This window comes from Martes martes (genome assembly GCF_963455335.1).
Source record: "Martes martes genome assembly, chromosome: 2".
In the NCBI taxonomy this organism is placed as follows: Eukaryota; Metazoa; Chordata; class Mammalia; order Carnivora; family Mustelidae; genus Martes; species Martes martes.
Window position 1 is genome coordinate 125,205,604 of NC_137889.1, and position 22,884 is coordinate 125,228,487.

Below are 22,884 nucleotides of genomic sequence, written 5' to 3' on the forward strand. Positions count from 1 at the left end.
GAGCTAATGAGTTGTAAGCCAGAATTCACACCCCTGAATTTCATTCCCAAGCCTCTGCCTATAACTCTTCCCTTGTACTACCAGTTGAAAGTATACATCATAGTGGGTTTGGCTTTAAAATCCATCTTAAATTCAAGTTCATTGACTATACTTGATAATACTTTCACATCAGAAGTTAATGTCCGAAGAGAGCATGATGAACATTTTGGCCATTATTTACTTTGTAGTTAGTGTGATAAGACACATTGTGAGCTATATAAGGGGAAGTATTTTCTCTGTTTTATGCACTGTTATATCCCTAAGTGGTTAGAAAAGTACCTGGTACATAAGTGCTCAATGAGTATTAAATGAAGTCTATATTAGAATTTGGATTTTTGTCAGAAGGATAATAGCAAAATCAGGATAAACAGTTTATCAAAATTCAAGTTCTTTTCCTGTTGCTAGTATCTGTTAAATGAAATTTCTGACTTCAAAAAGCAATAAAATTGGAGACAACTTACTTAAAATTGGAAGAGCTCCAAGTCATTTTGTACATGAATGTACTTAATTAGCTTTTTCATTTTTTAAAGATTTATTTGAGAGAGAGAGCATGCAGTACACATGCACACATGCAGGAGGAGGGGGAAGGGAAGAGCTGACTCCCTGCTGAGTGTGGAGCCCACCTCAGAGCTCTGTCCCAGGACCCTGAGATCATGACTTGAGCCTAAGTCAGATGCTTAACCAACTGAGCCACCCAGGTATTCCTACTTAATTAGCTTCTCAGAAATCTGTCTGTAGACACAAATCAAAGTTTAACAGAACTAAGTATATGTAAATCTTAAAAGTCAGTTATCTTTTAATAAAATCTTTGTTTAATTAACATTAATTAAACATATAGTGGTTTTTGGTGATTTTAAAAGAAGTACGTGCTCTTCATAAGTCCCCTGCAATATAGGTATCCCCTCCCTTTGAGATGATAGGCACTGCAAACCTTTGGGTTTTATATTCTCCTAGGTAACATACACCTACACAAAAATCATGCTACACGTGTCCTTTTTTCTAATCAGTATAGATACTCTTCCATGACCATTCAGATCTGCCTGATTCTAACAGCCACATAGTATTCCATTATATGGAAATACCAAGATATATTTATTCTCATTTTAACAGTCTCGGGCTTTCAATTTTTCATTATTAAAAATGAATAAACTTTTTTTTTTTTCCATAGAGGAGACCCAACACAAGAAGGATTTAGATGAACACATTTTGGAAATCTTGAAGTATAATGTCATCTTAATAATTGCTTTAAATTTGTGTTCAAACTTAGGTCAACACTTCATGGTATAGAAATTGCCAAAAAGAAAAAAACTAGTATTTTTTTTCTTGTTTATTTAATTAGAACACCATTCTTTGCCTTAAGCCCTACACAAGTTTTAGAGCAGTTATTTTACATTTTTAACTGATGAAATGTTTAAAATCTATTACATCAAACCAATATATTTAATTACTGTTTTAAAATACCAGATTCCTAGCTTTTTCACTGATGCTGAGAGAAGATCTGTGATGGCTGCAGCCCAGGTTGCAGGTTTAAATTGTTTAAGGTTGATGAATGAAACTACTGCAGGTGAGCACTTTGCAGTTTGAAAATCACTGTCAGAAAAATACTGTTCCGGTTTTTGTTTTAATATAAAGCATTTATCTTTTTAAAACTTACTGTGTACTGGCTCTTTTAACCTTTAGTTTTATACTACAGTATTTTGCTAAAAGTTAAATATGTTTATATTTTCTGTAAGAATTAACTATAACATAAATGATTCTAAGGGAAAAATAAAAACAGTAACCAAATTATAAAAAGTTAATTTACTTTTAAATGAATATAATTTATATTACTCTCTATTAAAGTACAGTATCAAAAGGACTTATCTTTTGCTTTCCAAGTGATTCCTATCCTGATACTAATGTAATTTCTTTGTTCTTACACAGTTGCACTAGCATATGGAATTTATAAACAGGATCTTCCCCCACTGGATGAGAAACCAAGAAATGTAGTATTTATTGATATGGGACATTCTGCCTACCAGGTCTCCGTTTGTGCTTTTAACAAAGGAAAACTTAAAGTAAGTAAATAAATGATTTGCTATATGTAAGTTTAATGGTTAAGGGAGCAGGTAAGACAATATAGAGAACCTTAGTGCCTAGATTTAAATCCTGGCTCGGCCACTTAAAAACTGTGACCTTGAGCAAGTTACATACTCTCCTTAAATCTCAGGTTTGCCACCTGAAGATAGTATCAGTAATTACCTCAGAGTTTTTGAGGAAAAATTAGTTTTAATGTATGATAAATGCTTGGAATGCCTTATAATAGATACTGTAATATGTATTAGCTATTTTTATTGTCAGGGTGTTAAGTCACCTACAGGGAGCATTAAGTACATCACTATCCATAAATATATTTAGGAAACATTTTCTAAAATGATTCCCTTTGTTTTATAAACTTTCCTTATCCAGGAGTTCTAATTATAATTTTCTAGAATGTGGCATCGTTTAGTTCTGTGTGCTTATCTTATAGTTTGTATTTGATTTTACATTCATTTTTACATTGGTCATCTTATCATCTTGTCTCTCATCATCAGTCACATGTGTAGAAGTTACTTAGAAGATGAAATACTATCCAACAGACCTTTTAGAGCCTTTTGTCTCACAGATTATAGTAACATCCTTGTAATCAGAAAACACAAGGGTAATGACACATATAGGATAGTTTTCTGTAAATTGGTTTAATCTGTTGTTTAGTCTTGAATTTTAAGAATATTTCCCCCCTTCCTTTTTAGTAGATTTCGAGTAGCCGTCCAGAAGGATGCATGTTTGCACTAGTCACATACCAACATAGTTTTGCAGTTAATTTTGTATAGTACTGGTCCTAGCAAGAAGTCGATCCATGAATTCTCCATACTAGTCTGTGGGCTGATAACCCAATCACATTATATTGACAGCTTTCTGTAGGGTTTACTATTGTTCCATCACACATTCTTGTGAAAAAAACCTGAGGAGCCACACCAACGGTGGGGTTTCTGTTTTTTAAATGACTAGTATAAGTAGTCATTTGTGTCCTCTACCTTGGAGAGAGAGATTAGATATCTTGCTCCTGCATTTTCAAGAGGTATGGTGTTCAAGTTCTGTGACTTTTCTACTCCTCTTTGATCCATCCACTAGCTGGGGCTCATTGGTCAACAAGTTTATTATATTATTAATTTTTGTTTCTTTTCTTCACTTTCTTCTGTTTTATTTTTTGGTTTTTCATGTATTCTTTTGTTCTATGTTTTTATAAAAATGGTATAAAAATGGCTTGGCTTCCCCCCCGCCCCCCATGGTAGTCAGAAGGCCTAATTCCTGACCTGAAAATTGACCAATTGTGCTGTTTTAGATTTAATCTTTGAATTGGCTTTTCTTGGCTGTTTTGTTTTGGTTTCATGTTTTAGACTGTTCCTTTGCTCTCTTAAACTTGGTTTTTGACCTGTCTGTTCCGTGTTGTTATAGAATCAACGGATATGAGATGGTGAAGTTTTAATTGTTGTAACTAAATTATTCAGAAATAGAATTAAATATAATTATGGTATATGGGTCTGCAACCCAAAATAGATAATTCAGAATGGGTAAGTATGTTGGCTAAATATAAGTGATAATTAGTATAAGTGATAGCAAGTTTGACACCCCTTTTGGACAAGTTTTTTTTTTTTTTTTTTTTTTAAAGATTTTATTTATTTATTTGACAGACAGAGATCACAAGTAGGCAGAGAGGTAGACAGAGAGAGAGGGAGAAGCAGGCTCCCTGCTGAGCAGAGAGCCCGATGTGGGGCTCGATCCCAGGACCCTGGGATCATGACCCGAGCCGAAGGCAAAGGCTTTAACCCACTGAGCCACCCAGGCACCCCATTGGACAAGTTTTTGACAAGTTTTTTGCCTTTAACTTTATTTTTATTTTAAAAGTTGGTTTTTATCTTTTTGAAAGCATTTATATTTCTTAAAATTCAGTTCTGGTTTTTTGGTTAAACAGGTCTTGGCTACCACCTTTGATCCATATTTGGGTGGCAGGAACTTTGATGAGGCTTTAGTAGACTACTTCTGTGAGGAGTTCAAGACCAAATATAAGATAAATGTGAAAGAAAATTCTCGGGCTTTGTTGCGTTTATATCAGGAATGTGAAAAACTGAAGAAGCTAATGAGTGCAAATGCATCAGATCTTCCACTGAACATTGAGTGTTTCATGAATGACCTTGATGTTTCTAGTAAAATGAACAGGTACTGTTTATGTTTTCAATTTAAGAAGTGTTGGCTTATTTTATGTTTAGATCATGTCTGATATTTTTCATCCTGTTTAGAAAATCTACTTGAATTTTATATCCCAAAATGATGAATTTTATCTAATTTTCCCACAGGGCTCAATTTGAACAGTTATGTGCTTCCCTCTTCACCAGGGTTGAGCCGCCATTAAAAGCAGTAATGGAACAAGCTAGTAAGTGTAAATTACTAGACTAACCATCAAAATTGTATTATGGCATTAATTCACTTGAATGGGGTAGGAAACAGTAAAAGCGATGAAAACTTTCATTTGTTTTTTGAAGATTTTTATCTCTCATTTTAAGATTTTTTATTTTATTTACTTGACAGAGATCACAAGTAGACAGAGAGGCAGGCAGAGAGAGTGGGGGAAGCAGCCTCCCTCCCGAGCAGAGAGCCTGATGTGGGGCTCGATCCCAGGATCCCGGGATCATGACCTGAGCCGAAGGCAGAGGCTTAACTCACTGAGCCTTTATCTCAGGCGCACCTTTATCTCTCGTTTTAGAGAGGGAGATTATAGCTTCATTCATAAGAGTAAGGGCACTATGAATCTGGGTTTATGAGAATAATTCCTGACTTATGTTATTGTTTACATCATAAAACTAACATTAGTTATATTTGGAGGTGTTTATATGTAAGTATCCTGTAAAGTCTAAGATGAGAAAAAAGTAGAAATGGGTCATGATTGCTTTTTGTTAAGGTTTTTGGTGACCAGTACTTTCTATGGATATTTGTGAGGTGAAAATTAGAAAATTGAAGGACTCTGGAGAGCCCATGAGGTACTCGTCTGTTCTTATTGTCACTCTATCATCTGGAAAAGTGCAGTGGTTGACGCGTGGATAGTTACTATTTATTAAGTTTTGCCTCTTTCTAAAATTTGTTTTTATCTTCTTTCTATTTAGTCTTGTTTTTAGCAAAAACGAAATCGATTTTTTTTTAAAGTACTTTTCAAGGTCTTTTGGTCACATTTTAATAAAGACTATCTTATTTTTCTCAATTAAAAACATTTTGTTTTCCAGACTTGCAACGTGAAGACATAAGTAGTATAGAAATTGTAGGGGGAGCAACTCGAATTCCTGCAGTGAAAGAACAAATCACTAAATTCTTTCTTAAAGACATAAGTACCACATTAAATGCTGATGAAGCTGTTGCAAGAGGATGTGCATTACAGGTATGATTATTTAATAATCCCCCCCTTTTTTACAGTATATATTTTGCCAGAAATATGGTGATAAGCCTAAAGGGACCTTTTAATATTATTTGTTCGAACCACTTGTCAATAGGCTAAAAATAAATTGAAATTATTCCTGATAAGTAAGTCTTGCATTTTTCCAATTTATGTTTTTAAACTGTCATAGGACAATGTCTACACTGTAGTGAAAGAACATTTACTTTATGAATTCTTATAATTATTCCTATTTAAAATTCTTTTTTCAGATTTAAAAATATTTTATATTTTTGTAAGGTCATAAAGAGTACTCTTGGCATTTTAAAGTAGCTCTTACCAAAAGACTGTAATTTTTAGGTTGTAACGATTTTATTACAAGGACTTTATCAAGTAGTTCAATCAGGGTAACCTACGGTATGTTTTGTGTTTGTTGATTTAAATATGGTATACATCTTATTTTCAGTGTGCGATTCTCTCACCAGCATTTAAAGTGCGTGAATTTTCTATAACAGACCTTGTTCCCTATTCAATCACATTAAGATGGAAGACCTCTTTTGAGGATGGAACTGGGTAAGTTACTTTTAAAGCCTTGGTTAGAGCTTGTTGTAGATAGCCAATTGAAACAACTTTCTGAACTAGAGGAATTTACGCTTCTAAAACTCTCAAATACTTTTTTTTTTAAATTTTATTTATGAAAACTCAAATACTTTTGAATAAAATGTTAGAGAAAAGGAACTATAAAATATAATATGTGAACCATGATGGCATATTTTTAATTAATATTATAAAGCAAATCATTCTTATTTTCAAATAAAATCACAATATGGAAATACAGAAACTTAAAAAATCTGCATCTGCCCCTACCCCAACTCCTACTTAGCCCATTTTACAAAGGTAGCCTTTGTTAATAGCTACACTTGTATCTATCCATTTTCTTGAATATCCAAAAATAAAAGTTGCACTTTTTAAATACATACATCATTATCTGAGTGTTTTCCAGTGCAACTTCCTTTTTAAAATGTTATATATTACCTTTCCATGTCAATAGTGACTGTTTTCCCAGCAGTCGTGTGTGCCATAATTAATTTAACGAATACACCCTAAAGTCTTATTTTTTCTGATTCAGTTAGTGCTATTAGGAACATCCTTATACACATTTCCTTGTTTAGTTGGGTTTAGTATATGTGTAAGATGACTATATAGGACTGAAATTGACCCAAAGGATATGAGCATTATTATAACCAGTATTGCCACACTATTCACCAAAAGGATTATACCAATTATATTCCTTTTAACATTGCTGAATTATCTGTTGTGGCTCATTTCTTCTATGCTTTTAAAGATAAGATTCTGAAAGTGAAAATAAGTACTTTGTTAATAGATTTGCATTTCTGACTTTCATGAGCCAGTCTTTTCATGCTTTTATTGACATTTACTTTTCCTTTTCCATGAACTGCTTAAGATTGAAATAGCTTGCTTCCCTACCAAAATAAAAATTTGTGTTTCCAATAATATATCTGACTAGTTTTCAGAGCTTAAAATTTGTACAAAAAGGTAAACCTGTATTTAGATTTTAAAGTTACTTTTAAAATTTTGTTCTGTGCTCTATACATCCACACCCCCAAGAAACTAAAAGTTTTACACAAATTCTGAAACTATGGATCATCACTCTGATCTGAATGTTTTGCAGAACATTTAAATGGCATGTCCTAATGTCAATTTTGAGGCAAGAAATGCTGTTCTTTAAAGTTAACTTCAGGGGCACCTGGCTGGCTCAGTTGGAAGAGCATGTGACTCTTGATGTTAGGGTTGTAAGTTTGAGCTCCGTGTTGGGTGTAGAGATTAACTTAAATAAACGTTATTTTTATAAAGATTGATTTATTTGAGAGAGAGTGAGAGAGAGGTCATGAGCAGAGTGAGGGGCAGAGGAAGAAGCAGACTCCCTGCTAAGCAAGGAGCCCATTGCAGGATTCCATCCTAGGACCTTGGGATCATGACCTGAGCTGAAGGCAGATGCCTAATCCACTGAGCCACCCAGGAGCCCCTAAATAAACTTTAAAGAAGACAATTAAAGTTAAGTTCAGTTGCAGATACAGTGATCCAGAAAAGTATTTTAAAAAACATATGGGGAGTTAAATTGAAAAGTAAACATATCCTAGTGATTACAATAAGAAAGTAAAAGATAATGTAGGTTTTTGAAAGCTGGGATAGAGGGCAAGGTCCATGAATATGAGATTTGCAAACCTTGTATAATGAATAGGGTAATGGTATAGTATTATAGAGTAAGTTTCTGGGCCACTATAAACAATAGTTTAAGCTATTTCTGTTAAACTGTTTAAGTAAGAGTGGGACTTGTTATGTAGATTTTAAAACTTCCTGTACTAGAGAGGAAGAAATACTGTGACATTATTACATCAGTTGAAAAAGTTGGAATATGGAAGTATCAGTGCAAATTTATAAAGCTGACAGTTGTACCGTGGTTATAGTAGAAAATATCCCTGTTAGGAAATACACATTGAAGTACTTAGATGTAAAGGGCTGTAATGTATGTAACACCCTCCACTGGTTCTGAAAAAAATACACATGTACATAGAGTGGGCACTTAAGTGATGAGAAAAGTGGAATAAAATGCTGGCAGTAAATATAGGTAAAAGATATATAGGTGTTCCTTGTTCCTTGTGCTGTTATTTTTGCTCCTTTCTGTAAGTTTGAAATTGGTTTCAAATTAAATTATTTTAAAGGGAGCTAGAATTAAAAGGGTTACATATGACAAGTATTTTGGAAACTGATAGGATTTGGTCCACAGATGTGAGCAAAAAACTAGTTCCTGTATTTTGGCCTCAAAATATACCTAGTCTCAGTTCATTTTTCTTTTTTTTGATAGGATAAAATTGTCTCATGACAGACATTCTAAAAACTTTGAGTCATAAACCTATCAAATTGTATGTTCATAGCAAAACCAGTAATTTATCTTTACATTTGTGATAGAGGTCTTTATAGTTGCTGCTTTTGAATTAGGAATCACATGGATTCTGTAATTAGATTCATAGACAACTTTCTGTTTATTTTGAACTATTTTCCCACTTCATTTTAGAGAATGTGAAGTATTCTGTAAGAACCATCCTGCCCCATTTTCAAAAGTCATTACTTTCCACAAGAAGGAACCATTTGAACTAGAAGCATTTTATACTAATTTACATGAAGTGCCTTATCCTGATCCAAGAATTGGTAAGAGAACTCAAGAAAAAAATTTCACAAACTTTTGCTTTATAAATATATTAACATTTGAATCAAGTAATTAATAAATCAATATTTGAGCTAAGCTAGCACTGAAAGCTATTCATACTTTTTCTAAATATGTGCTTTTAGTACTCAGTTTATCCTGGAATAACAGCAGATCTGAATATGTTTAATTCACTTTGACTTCTCTATTTAAAATGCTCTGTAATTTGCCTGAAAGGTTTGGGTAAGGGTCATTTTTTTTATGGAAAAAGTCCTTAAACAGTAAGTTGAAATTGTGCTGTTAGACTGACTATGTATTCTGGCAACAACCAGAATGTATATCATTGGATCAATACAAAAGTGAAAATTGGGGACTGTAATAACTGGTTTAGCTGAGTAATCTTTTTTAGAGATATAAAACAAAGTATGATTTTTATAACATTTAAGAGAAGGAATAATTTATAATTCTTTAAATTTTCTATTTGTATTGATTTTATTGATAGACTAAAAAGGGAACAATCTGAATATCTCAAATACGTTATTTAAAGCAGTAGAAGTAAGTCAGGGAAGGTGGAATTCATTTGCCCTTGCTTCTGTAACTGAGTGGCTTAAACAGAATTTGTTGTCTCAGTTCTAGAAGCTAGAAGTACGAAATCAAAGTGTTGATAGGATTCCTCCTGAGGGTTTTGAGGAAAGGATCTGTTCCAGGCTTCTGTCCTTGGTTGGTAGATGGCCGTCTTCATGTTCATGTGACATTTGTCCTGTATGTGTATCTGTCTCCATATAAGGACATCAGTCACTGGATTAAAGCCTACCCTGATAACCTCATTTTAACCTGATTACCTCTGCTAAGACCTTGTCTTCCAAATAAGGTCATATTCTGAGGTACTTGAGAATAGGACTTTATATTAATTTGAGGGTAAGGGTCTCAGTTCAACCTGTAACAAAGGTCAACCAAATTTTTTACTTCAGTTTTTCTGCCTAGTGTCCTTTCTCTACTATGGATATCATTATGTATTATGGATTTTTAAAAATAAAACATCAGAGGGACACCTGGCTGGCTCATTTGGAAGAGTTGTGTGAATCTTCATCTTGGGGTTGTGAGTTCAAACCCCATGTTGGGTGTAGAGATTACCTAAAAATAAGGTATTTTAAAAGATATAATAAAATAGTTTCTTAAAGTGAGAGGTTAATATCTCTGTAGGTATTAGTGACTGAATAACTTAGCAATTTTGTTATAGGGTGAAATTTTAAAAAATTGCTTTATTTGCAAATTACCAAGATGGTTATGATTTGCAAAACTTGGAGCAAAAGGATAATGTCCATTTTTATCAAGCTCATAAATTGAATTTTGTTATTTTGGTTTTAAAATAGCAATTTATAAAATACTTAAAAGCTCTATTGCCTTGAGTCAGATTGTCTTTTGTTGGAGCACCTGGGTGGCTCAGTGGGTTAAAGCCTCTGCCTTTGGCTCAGGTCAGCCTGCTTCCTCTTCTCTCCCTGCCTGCCTCTCTGACTACTTGTAATCTCTGTCTATCAAATAAATAAATAAAATATTTTTTTAAAAAATTGTCCTTTGTTGAAATTCCAACTTACCTTTGTCCTAGCATTGATGATTTTGGGCAGGCTACTTAACCCTTCTAAATCTTAATATTAGGTCCATTAAGATATAAAAAAGAGGGGATCTAGGGTCAGTGCATTTTCCACAGTAGTTATTCTGGATATAATTTATGATTATTTGCCTTCATCTAAAAGAATGAATGAATAAATTAATTGGAGGCTCATGTTCTGATGGAAGCTCTTTTTTCCTTAAGGGAGCTTCACTATTCAGAATGTGTTTCCTCAGTCTGATGGTGACAGTTCCAAAGTGAAGGTTAAAGTTCGTGTTAACATTCATGGAATCTTCAGTGTGGCCAGTGCATCAGTAATTGAGAAGCAAAATGTGGAAGGCGATCACAGTGATGCTCCTATGGAGACAGAAACTTCATTTAAGAATGAAAGCAAAGACGATGTGGTATGTAGAAAACCTATTGCAAGGTACCTCTAATAAATATTTAGTTTCTTAATTATAACTGATAGCTTAAAAGTTGAAAATATTAATCTCTGAGATTTTACTGTAAAAATTGATGTAAACTTTTTTAATAAAAGCATCAAAGAATGATTTTTTTAAGTATAATTTTAAATGCTGTACATCTTTCACATTTTTTAAACTCTTAGAGGTTTTGCATCTTTAATAGCCTTATATGAAACACATGTGTTTGGAATCATCTTTCCTAAATTCTTCTTTATTTCCATTAAAAACATGTATTATGGCTAGCTTTTTAGCTTAGAGATAAATCCATTCAGATTGATATATTTTGAACTATACATGTACCTTTTTTTAGATAAAGTACCTGCTTAATGCTATTTTTCTGGGCTTAGTGGGTATCTGTGGTATTTGAACATAAGAGTGTGCTATACATTCAGTAATGTTAATATAGATTTTAGACTGTTTATTTCCCTAGGAAAGAGTTACATGACCCTAAGACTATATTACTCTTCGTATACTTTAGATGCAGGAATCGTAGGAGAACGTGATATTTTCCATTACACAAAGGTTTCATCTTTTTATATATGTACCATTTATAAGTTATTTTTAATGGAATATTAGATTTTGTTTTGGTCATAATTGGAAATCTGCCCTAGGTTTTTTGTGTTTTGTGTATATTAAGAATGGATTTTGAGGGTGCCTGGGTGATGTGGCTCATGGGGCATCCAACTCTTGATTTCAGCTCAGGCTGTGTGATCTCAGGGTTGTGAGATCAAGCCCTGCGTTGGGGAGTCTGCTTGAGATTCTCTCTCCCTTTGCCATTCCTGCTCATGTGCCCTCTCTCTCTCAAATAGAAGAAGAAATCTTTTTTAAAAAGTGGATTTTGTTTTGTTAAATTTCAAGACTGTTTCTCCCTTTTGTGAAGTTTGTCTCTTTGTTTTTATTAATACTTATACTAAAATCTTCCACATTGATCAGAATTCTACTACTGTTTAAAGTACCCATTTAAGAAGGATCATGGCATTTTCTTTCATTCTTCTTCCCATGTATTATTTTGCTATTATATCTTTCCTTGAACTGAGGAGAAAAGAAGTATCTTAATCTATTAGTAAAGAGTATAAATATTTTATAATTAATGTAAGAATAGGTTTTTTTTGAAAAGTTAGTTTTCTTAGTTGTAGTTCATAATAATTTGTCAGACATGTAAATTTAATCCATTAAGATTTATTTTTACTAATATTGAGAGCACTCTTTATGCCTTTAGGATGAATTTTTCATAACTAGTTCAGTTTTTCTTCACTTCTTTTTCTTAAAAATCTCTGCTGAGACCTTTATTTCGTTTTCTGTATATAGCAGATCCTAGGCACTAAAAACAATAATACAGCATCCATTTTTCTGCCACCTCTAGCATTTCTTATTTGCTGCTTTTATTTTGTTTGTGGGCTTAAAAGAATGATCTGGATGTGGGCTTAAAAGATTGCACCTGTGAATAAAGGGTATGAAGTTATGACAGCTGCTTTGGCCATTCAAGAGACTTACTTGCCTACCCAAGAATGTTTTGGCTTATAGGAACATTTCCAGGTAGTTGATGTCCCCATATAAGGGATTTCTTCTAGATAAGTAAAATGTTCCTAAATATTCTTTCTACAACATACATAATCAAGAGAAAATGAAAGGTTAATATTGTGGATCATATCCTTGGCATTTTTAGCAGGCATGTACCACATATATTATCTCCTTTTAAATCCCTACCATAGCTGGATATAATAAGTGTTGAATAAATTGTAGTTTATTTCCAAAGCATTGCTAACAAGGAGTGATGGTTGAGTATCCTGTGTAGAAAACGTCCTGTATGCTGTATTTATTTCTTAATGGTTTTCTCTCGGATTTTTAAAATTCTGTATCCAGAAGCTTAAGAGCTAAGTCTTACATACCATTATAAAGTCGCTTCTTCCTTCTTCCCAAAAAATGTGAACCAAATTAGAGTGGACTTTGGAATTTAATTGTTTCAGTTTTAGAGGGAAACTAAGAGGGTAGTAAGTTCTTTTTACTCTCCCCTGCTTGCAGACACTATTGGCTTTGACGTAAACCCAGTATGCAGCAGGAATCTTTGTTTGTTTATTTGTTTGTTTTTGGCTTTTCCATGAGTTGATTTATGAAAGATTATTTTATGGGCCTCTTTTTTTTTTTTTAATTAAAAGTTAGGATAGCTTTGATTTTCCCAAAAAAAAATCATAACAGATTGCTGACTTTTCTTCAATATAAAGATACCTCAAAATTAAGTTTATATATATATATAGTCATACAAAGAAGTTATCACAGCTTAGGATGTGATATCATAGCTTTGTCACAAAACCAGAGATCAGAAAGACTGTATGCCATTTATTGTACTATTATACTTTGATTTTACTAATCCCCAATTGGCCATTTTTTCAAAATATCTGATTACTTATATGCACAAGGCACTGTTTTAGGCACTGAGAATATAATGGTAAGCAAGAAAGAAAAGGTCTCCGTCTGTCTGTAACTTACATTCTAATGGGAAAGGACAAGCTGGAAACAACAAGATACCATTTAAATATAAAGGAAATTAATGGGGGGGGGGGTGCATAGTGGAAATTAACTGTGTGGTAGTGATAAGGAAAGCCTCTGTGAAGAAGGAACAGGTAAACCAGCCTGAAAGATGAGAAAGCAGTTTGGAGTTAAGGTGTGGGTAGATGTCTGGGCAGAGTGAGTAACAAGTATAAAGCCACTGAGGCAGAAAGCCCTTTTGTGTTGTAACAAATGTGCAAGGGTAGCTGATACATGAGATACAGGAGTGGAGAAGGTGGGGAGAGTGGCAAGAAAAAAAATTGAGAAGGCAGATAAAGGGACAAATCCAGTAAAGCCTTTATATAGTTCATGATAATGATTCTGGATGTTATTTTTTTTTTTTTTTAAGATTTACTTATTTATTTTAGAAAGCACAAGCTAGAGGGGCAGAGGGAGAGAGAATCTCAAGCAGACTCTGCACTGAGCATGGAGCCTGATGCAGGGTTCAGTCTCATGACCCTTAGATTATGACCTGAGCTGAAACCAAGAGTTGGATGCTTAACCAACTGTGCCACCCAGGTGCCCCTGGATTTTATTCCTAAGTACTTTTTATTCAGCAAATAACTAAAAGCACTAGAATATGTATATGGATATAGCAGGGAACAGAAAAACGATCTGGACCCTCATGCAATTTTAAAATCTGTTAGAGAAGCCAGAGTCTAGAAGCATGTCTTTTAATTTCCCCACCATGGATAATATTTGTATGAACCTTCTCAAATCATTTCAAAAGGTTAACATATTACACTCAAATCAATTGTAAGCTGTACAATTTTCTACCTTTTTAAATATATCTGAAATTGGGGTAGGTTTTGCAAATGATCATATCTTTTATGTATTGTTTGTTGCCAGTGGCAGTACTCATGATGCAGGTCTCATCACCTGTACAAGTGTGAATTTGGTTGTTATTCCCAATGGCATGATTAGGCAATTGCATCCCCTTGACACTTCCATCAAAAAATTGTTTTCAAGACCCTTCATGGAAGGAATTCAAGTCCTGGTTGCTGTCCGAAAACTGACTCCTTTTGGTGTGATAAAGAAAACACCATCATAGGGGCGCCTGGGTGACACAGTGGGTTAAAGCCTCTGCCTTTGGCTCAGGTCATGATCCCCGGGTCCTGGGATCGAGCCCCACATTGGGCTCTCTGCTCAGCGGGAAGCCTGTTCCCCCCTCCCCCAACCCCGCCTGCCTCTCTGCCTACTTGTGATCTCTGTCAAATAAATAAAATAAAAACTTAAAAAAAAATACCATCATAAAACTTGCAGAATAGGTATCAGGGGCTTATAAGAAAATATTAAGAGACCATACTGGAACAATTTTGAAACAAATGCTGGGTCACTGATGCTTTTGATGGCAGAGAGGACAATATTTTGTAGAAAAATACTTAACAACTGAACAACTCAATTAACTGATTCAGAAGAGTTGAAAATTTGAATGTGAAGTTTTAGAAATACCTTAACCACTTCATATGATTTATCTTTTAGAGATAAATATATACGTTAGAAGAGCTCTTTCAATAAGTATCAAATAAAAATGCTAACTGATCAAGCATTTTGGCCACTTAATTGGAAGTATTTTTTTCTTAGTATTTCATGAAGTAGAGTTAAATGTATTTGTGTCTTCCTACATTGTACCAACTCACCACTATATCATTTTTTTTCACCTTTTTTCGATCAGGATCGGGGAAATTCTACAGTTGGAAGTTGGCTGGGGGTGGGGTGGGGTGGAATATCAGAAATACTTGGCTTTTTAAAAAAACTTTTTAAAAGATTTATTAGCAAGGGGAGGGGCAGAGACAGCATCCACAAGCAGACTTTCTTACATGGGGCTCGACCCAGGACTCCTTGAGATCATGACCCGAGCCAAAACCAATCAGCCACTTTCTCCACTGAGCCACCCAGGCACCTCAGAGATAATTGACCTTTTAACTACAAAGAACACTGGTTAAATGATCTTCTAACTTATTCTCTTTGCCACAAGTAAGCATTTCCTCGTGATAGTCTTTGAGTATTTTATATTTGCTTAACTCCCAAATATATAAGAAGACTTAAATTATACTGATTCCTGAATTCCAGGCTTCTTTTTAGTAGGATGGCCATATAATGTTAAGACAGACCAGAAGAATCTATTACTTGTGATTGTTTACCAAGTAGAGTTTATTTTAACTGGTTGAAAGTTTGTCTTTTAGACATTAAAAAAATCTTTGAAGCTTACTTTGTAATAATTTGGAATCATCTACTTTGACAGTTCTGATGTATTGGGTATTTTACTACATTTTAAAAAAATGAACTTATGTAATACACGTATTTTGTATCTCATTTTCCCACATTTAGTTCTTCAAAAACATTTTTCAAGTCAAATTTAATGTTCTTTTTTTGGTAAGCTTATCTTTGTGAATTTTGATTGGTGACTTTAACTTGAAAATGGTTTTCTGTTTCTTTTGTAGTTACTTGACCACAGCTGAATGAAACTGTTTATTCACTTATTATCAAATAGATCTTTTTCTTTTGTGTGTTAATCTATTTATTTGTAGTTATTCTCATTTGGAAAACAGCCTTGTACTTTACAATGTTCACACATTACAATTTTGAACACTTAACACGCTGTTTATTTTTAAAAAATAGAATAAGGAGGACACTCATTTTATCAATTACATTTTTCTATCCAGGATAAAATGCAAGTTGACCAAGAAGAAGGAGGGCATCAAAAATGTCATGCTGAACACACCCCAGAAGAGGAAATTGATCATACAGGAACCAAAACAAAGGTGCGTTTTACTGTTTTTGTGGTTGTGTCTTTTTGAGATTGGTATTTTGAGTAACGTATTTACTTTATACTGCGTGCTTTTAATACACTTGATATTTTAAATCTTAGTACTCTGGAAGTATAGAGGCATATAACCAGAATAAATACAATTCTATGAGTTTATTATAGAGGATTTTTAAAAGAATGAACACTAACAATGTAAGTAAAATTATCCCTTTGGTGAGAAAAAGAAGATGCATTTTTCAGTAATTTTTTGTGTCGTTAAAAAACCATATAATCCCAGAAAAATAGGAAATACAATAAGCTAAATGAAGAAAACTTACATTATCAGTAACCTCACATTTCAAAATTAACCACTCTTAGCATTTTGCTGCATATTATACAATATTTCCCTTTGTGCAAAAAAAAAATATTTTTGAAGGTAAAACTTTAAAGGAGAATTCTTTTATTGAAAGTCATCATTTTACTGAGACAGTTGTTGCCAATAAAAGGGAGAGACCCTGATCTAATCACCCAGATGAATGGGGCTGCAGCTCTAAATAACCATCTTCAACAGGTCTGTCTAACCTGAGTAGAATTTAATCTATATAGGTTAGTTGTAGATGTTTTCCAGAGGTTATAAAGATTCTGTTTCGGGGTGCCTGGGTGGCTCAGTGGATTAAGCCTCTGCCCTCAGCTCAGGTCATGATCTCAGGGTCCTGGGATCGAGCCCTGCATCGGGCTCTCTGCTCACCGGGGAGCCTGCTTCCTCCCCTCTCTCTGCCTGCCTCTCTGTCTACTTGTGATTTCTCTCTCTGCCAATAAATAAATAAAATCTTTAAAAAAAAAAAAAGATTCTGTTTCAAGTCCTAGGCTCTCCAAAAAACAACAACAACAACAACAAAACAGTTCTAGGCTCTCTGTAATTTAAAAATTAAAGCCTATTTTTCTAGATTTTTAATTTTTCTTGGTATTTTTTGCTTTAATTGTTTAACAAATAACAGCTTAAGATATAGTTTATATACCGTATAGTCCACCCATTTGAAGTGTACAATTCAGTGGTTTTTAATATACTCCATTATATAAATGTAATAGTGCAGAGTTTTGCAACTATTACTGTAATCATTTTTATAGCGTTATCATCATTCAGGAACTGCCCAACTGTTTTTCCAGAGTGGTTTCAGTATTTTATAATCTTGTTAGCAGTGTATGAGGGCCTCCAGTTTCTCCACATCCTCACCAATTCTTGTTATTTTCCTTTTTTTCATTATAGCTGTTCCTAATGAGTGTGAAGTGAAGTGGCATCTCATTTTGGCTTTAATTTGCATTTCCATCCTGGTGTCTTTTATGTAGAAAGATGTAGTGTATGCAGTGTATAAAATACTATCCATATTAACGTAGTATTAAGTACAGTAGATGGTAAAAGTTTTGATTTTACTTTTTTGTTTCATCTGAAATCACTTTTAAATCTTTTTTTAAGCTGGTTTTATTTTACTTCTCTTGCATTTCTCTTTGCAGTCAGCTTCCTCAGACAAACAAGATCGATTAAACCAGACTATTAAAAAAGGAAAAGTCAAGAGTATTGATCTGCCTATTCAGAGTAGCCTGTGTAGACAATTGGGCCAAGATCTTCTCAACAGCTACATTGAAAATGAGGTATATAAATTTGAGTTGATATTGAAATAAGTGGTAGTGTAGTCTGAAATTTTTGTAAAAGTGAATGATTATGACCCCCCCCCCCCACAGTTTGGGTACTTAGTCCATAACTCCTAAGGAATTATTTAAGTCATTGAACTATTTTATTTTAGACAAAATACTGAGCTATGTTAATGTCATGTACATTGTAGCTTTCATTAGAGTTATGTGAAAAATATGCATTGTCTCCACTATAAAGACCACTCTAATACTAAGGATTCTTATCCCCTGGTACTTTGTCTTTAGCATTAATACCCAGCAGACATTGTATGGGGAAGCATAGCAGCTCCCCTCTTCCAATGTGTTCTTAAAGATAAGGCTCTATTCAGAATATTTTCTGACTTCTTAAGATCTATTGTCATTCTTGAAATTTTCTTTACATGTCTAATTACATGTATCTAATTTTATAGTCTCTCGAGGAAAAGAGTTTTGTTTCTTGACTAGCAGTTGTGTAAGAAATAATTTTATTTTTAAAACTTCTATTTAAGTAGTGGTAATTTCTACAGGCTTGGCTAGTGTTAGAAAAAATCAGTTTTCTTTGAAGCGCCCATATTCTCCTCTTGGTGCACATTATTCTGGGAATTTCTTCAAGAGAATTTGACTTTATAATGATTGCCCTGTTTAGTACCTTTCTATATTGCCTGTTCGTTAACTATTAAGGTGGAAGCAAGCATTCTTGGAGACCATGAGTAATTAAGAATTTGTTTTGAGACAAATTAATTTTCCCAAAGGAATAAACTGTAGGCAAGTGCTGCTGTGGCAAATTTTGTGTATACGATTTTTTTTAAGGTTTTAAATGTCTTACTATTTTAAATTCCAAAGGTCTGTGCACTGTAGTCTTCTGTTTAAAATACTGTTTCTGTTAAAGTGAAAATTTTGTTCAGGTATTAACAATTCTCAGATTCTTTACTTCTTTGCGTGAGTTATAACAATAATCATATTTGCTAAACCTCTTAAAACACATTGATATCGTATTTAATACTCAAACCTGTGAAGTATAAGTACTGTTAGAGATTTATGTTTTACAGATGAAGAGACAGGAACAGGTAGCCTAATCACACAAGGTCAGAGAGTAACCTTTGAGTTGCATCTGGGTAATCTGTCTCCAAAGCTCAAGATCACAACCACTATACTATATCCCCTTCCAGAGCTAACATTTATTCAGCACGAGTTAGGTGCTAGGCACTATACTAAAATTTTATGTGAATTATATCAATCTTACTAACAGCCCTAACAGACAGATAGTTGTATTCTCTCTATTTTAGGATAAGAAAACGGCTTAGAGAGGTTCAGTGAACTTCCTGTGATCTCAAAGCTAGTAAATGGGGAGCCAAGGTATTGAACCCGAGTATGTACAATGACATAGTCTTTGTGAGGTTTTTAAAATAGCTTTATTGAGATATAATTCACATACCATACAGTTAACCCATTTAAAGTATAGTTTGGTGGCTTTTGGAATATCACACTTTACTAATCTTTTAAATTGTAGTAAAATGTATATAACATAAAATTTGCCACTTGACTAAATGTACAGCAATTCAGTGGCATTGTTAAATTCGAAGTTTTGTGAATTGTCACCACTGCCTATTTCTTTTTCATAATTTTTTCATAACCCCAGAAAGTCTGTAATCATTAATAACTCACCATTCTTCTCTTATCCCAACCCCCAGTAAACTCTAGCCACTTTCTGTCTCTGGATTTGCCTATTCTAGATAAATCATATGACTGTAATCATACAATAGTTGTCCTTTTGTGTTTGGTTTGGTATACTTTGCATAGTGTTTTCAGAGTTCATCCATGTTGTAACATGTATCAGAACTTAACACCTTTTTAGAATAGAGTAATATTTCATTGGATATATATGTACATTTTATTTATCCATTCATCTGTTAATGGACAACTGAGTTGTCTACCCTTTGGCTATTGTGAATAATGCTGTAGTGGGCATACAAATACCTGTTTTGAGTTCCTGTTTTCAGTTCCTTTGGTTATATACCTAGGAGTGAAATTGCTGTCATACTGTAAATCTTTGTTTAGCTTTTTGAGGAACCACCAGACTGTTTTATATAATAGCTGCAGGATTTTACATTCCCAATAGCAATATGCAAGGGTTAAAAATTCTCTACATCCTCACCAGTGTTGTCCATTTCTTACAATCCATTTCTTTTGATTATAGTCATTCTAGTAGGTATGAACAGGTTTGGTTTGCATTTTTCTGATGCATATTCTTTTTTTTTTTTAAATTGAAGTCTAGTTGATATGCAGTATTACTTTAGTTTCAGAAATATAGCATAATGATAAACTAGTCTATACATCTTGCTCACCACAAGTATGGCTATCATCCCTCACTATACACTATTATTATACTATTAACTATATTCCCTATGCTGTACCTTTTATCCCCATGACTTACTCATTCCATAGCTCTAAGCCTGTATCTCCACTCCCTTTCACCCATTTTGCCCATCTTCCCACCTATATCCTCTCTGGCAACCATCAGTTCTGTTTCTACTCGTTGTTTATCCATTTGTTTTGTTTTTTAGATTCCACTAAGTGAAATCATATGGCATTTGTTTTTGTCCGAGTTGTTTCACTTAACATAGGTCCATTTATGTTGTTGCAAATAGCAAGATTTCATCCTTTTTAATGGCTGAGTAATACTCCATCACACACACACCCCCCCCCCCACACACACACACACAACTCATACCTTCTTCATCTATCAATGGACATGGGTTTCTTCTCTATCTTGGTGTTGTAAATAATGCTACAATAAACAGAGGTGCATACCTCTAATTATTTTTGTTTTCTTTGGGCAGATACCCAGTAGTGGAATTATTGGATCATATGGCACTTCCATTTTTAATTTTTTGAGGAACCTCCATACTGTTTTCCACAGTTGCTGCACCAGTTTATATTCCTACCAACACTGCACGAGGGTTCCTTTTTCTCTATGCCTTTAGCAACACTTTTTTCTTGTCTTTTTGATTCTAGCTATTCTGACAGGTATTAGGTGATAGCTCATTGTGGTTTTTATATGCATTTCCTTGATGACTCTCCTGCATATTCTTAATAGCAGCTAATCTAAACATTTTGAATACAGGGGAAGATGATAATGCAAGATAAATTAGAGAAAGAAAGAAACGATGCTAAGAATGCTGTTGAAGAATATGTGTATGATTTTAGAGACAAGCTGGGCACGGTCTATGAAAAATTCATCACTCAAGAAGTAAGTCTAAATTTTAAAATTTTTTATTAGAACTCTTTGTTTGAGGGGCACCTGGGTGGCTCAGTTGGTTAAGCATCTGACTCTTGATTTCAGCTCAGGTCGTGATCTCAGGTTTGTGAGATCGAGCCCCATGTTGGGCTCTGCGCTCAGTGCGGAGACTGCTCTCTCCCTCTCTACTCCTCCTTTCTACTTGCGCTCCCATGCACTCTTGCCCACTCACACTGTCTTCCTAAAATAAATCTTTAAAAAAATGATTTGTTTGACAATGCTAATACGAATTATATAAATAAGCATACCAAATGTGTTACTGTTGTCCATCTCCTTGAGCCACGTTTAGGAATGGTTCTTAGTTATTTCTCCCAACTGCAGAACTATAGTGAAAAACGTGTTTATGAATAAAAAGCCAGAGAAATTGAAATTTAATCTTTTATACTTGAAAAACATTCTGTCCTTCTTTGATAACTTTTATTTCTAAGGAATTTTCAGTCAGTGTCTTTTAAATGTATAACTAGGACTTGAATAAACTGTCTGCGATATTGGAAGACACAGAAAATTGGCTTTATGAAGAAGGAGAAGACCAGCCTAAACAAATTTATGTGGATAAGCTTCAAGAACTAAAGGTAAATTTTTTAAAGTCCATGTTAGTTTTCAATAGAACATTAAGTTTTCCTAAAAATTCTGCTGTAAAAGCAAAGTCTATTTTTAATAAATATATTAGAAAATAATAAAGCAAGATGCATGTAGGAAGAAATGTTCTCTAATCTTAAAAGCATTTTTGGAGGGCAATAATGCTACATAATTGAAATCAAATAATGTATAATCATTTGTTAAGATTTTCAGATATAAATATGTAGCAGATGATTGGAGTGTTACCAGTTTTACATTAACCATATATTTCTGAGATGTCATTAAGAACAGATTTGTGAACCTAATCCCTTCTTACCCATTAGAGGTTACACCCTTTCTCTACTTCTCTCCCCTTCACTGTCATGATTTTGAGGAGTAATATACTGCCCTATTTTGTATTTTCACATTGCAACTGAGGGGGACACCTGGCCAGTGAAGAAATTAAAAAGTAGCACTCCTGCTCTTGAATGTCCTTCCACAAAAAAATGAGATGTGGCCACCAGGTCTCCCTTTTCTAGGGCCAATGGTATGATTTTAAGAAAAGACCACATTTACTCCTTTCTGCTTATCTGCCCTACCCTGAAAAAAGTAGTTTTAAGTTCATATTACAAGGATGATAGGAAATTTGTCTTTTCTTCTTCTGTGTGGATCATAGCAATACTTTAATGTTCACATAATTACCAGGGGCTCTTACTAAATGCAGACTATGATTCAGTATATATCTGAATGATGGGCCCGTGATTATCTATTTTTAACAAGCTTCCAAGAAATTCTGATGCTGCTGGTCACTGAGCCATTCTGAGTAGCAAGGAGAAAACATAGATCACATCGATAATGATTCCTAGGCTATGGGAAAAGACAGCCCTTTAGGACTGGGAGAGGTGGGGAGTATAAGAGAAGTTACTTAAAAGCAAAAGTTAATATCTTGAAAAAGTTACAACTGTCTTCATGCCAGTAAATTACTTCCATATGGAATAATTAAAAATCAACTAGAAAACCTAAACTTTAAAAACCTTAAAACTTAAAACCAAAACTAGGCTTTATCACATTTTATCTTGATGGTGGCATTACTCCCCATCTCCCTAGAAGAATGTATATATTTTGGGTGGTAGGAGCAGCCAGGCAGCTGAGGCCAGTAGAAGAAACTGAAAAGCCCAGCAGCTCTCAAAAAGGATTATTTTACCCCAAATATATAAGTAACCATAGAAATGAATGTTGTAGAAGGCTTCACAGGCCTTAGTATTTTTTTTTTTTTTTGAGAT

At 34.0% G+C, this 22,884-nt stretch overlaps 1 protein-coding gene across 1 annotated transcript in view; it reads left to right on the plus strand.

Annotated features, from left to right (window-relative positions):
• The window catches only part of HSPA4L (heat shock protein family A (Hsp70) member 4 like), a 45,511-nt gene that overhangs the window by 17,299 nt on the left and 5,328 nt on the right, over nt 1-22,884 (plus strand). The window contains exons 5-16 of the mRNA XM_080797450.1: nt 1,504-1,603; nt 1,963-2,096; nt 4,034-4,278; nt 4,416-4,492; nt 5,337-5,488; nt 5,949-6,055; nt 8,580-8,713; nt 10,522-10,721; nt 15,995-16,093; nt 17,590-17,727; nt 20,870-20,995; nt 21,508-21,615. Coding sequence (XP_080653576.1) covers nt 1,504-1,603; nt 1,963-2,096; nt 4,034-4,278; nt 4,416-4,492; nt 5,337-5,488; nt 5,949-6,055; nt 8,580-8,713; nt 10,522-10,721; nt 15,995-16,093; nt 17,590-17,727; nt 20,870-20,995; nt 21,508-21,615 — 1,620 coding nt within the window. The remainder of the gene's footprint in view (nt 1-1,503; nt 1,604-1,962; nt 2,097-4,033; nt 4,279-4,415; nt 4,493-5,336; nt 5,489-5,948; nt 6,056-8,579; nt 8,714-10,521; nt 10,722-15,994; nt 16,094-17,589; nt 17,728-20,869; nt 20,996-21,507; nt 21,616-22,884) is intronic.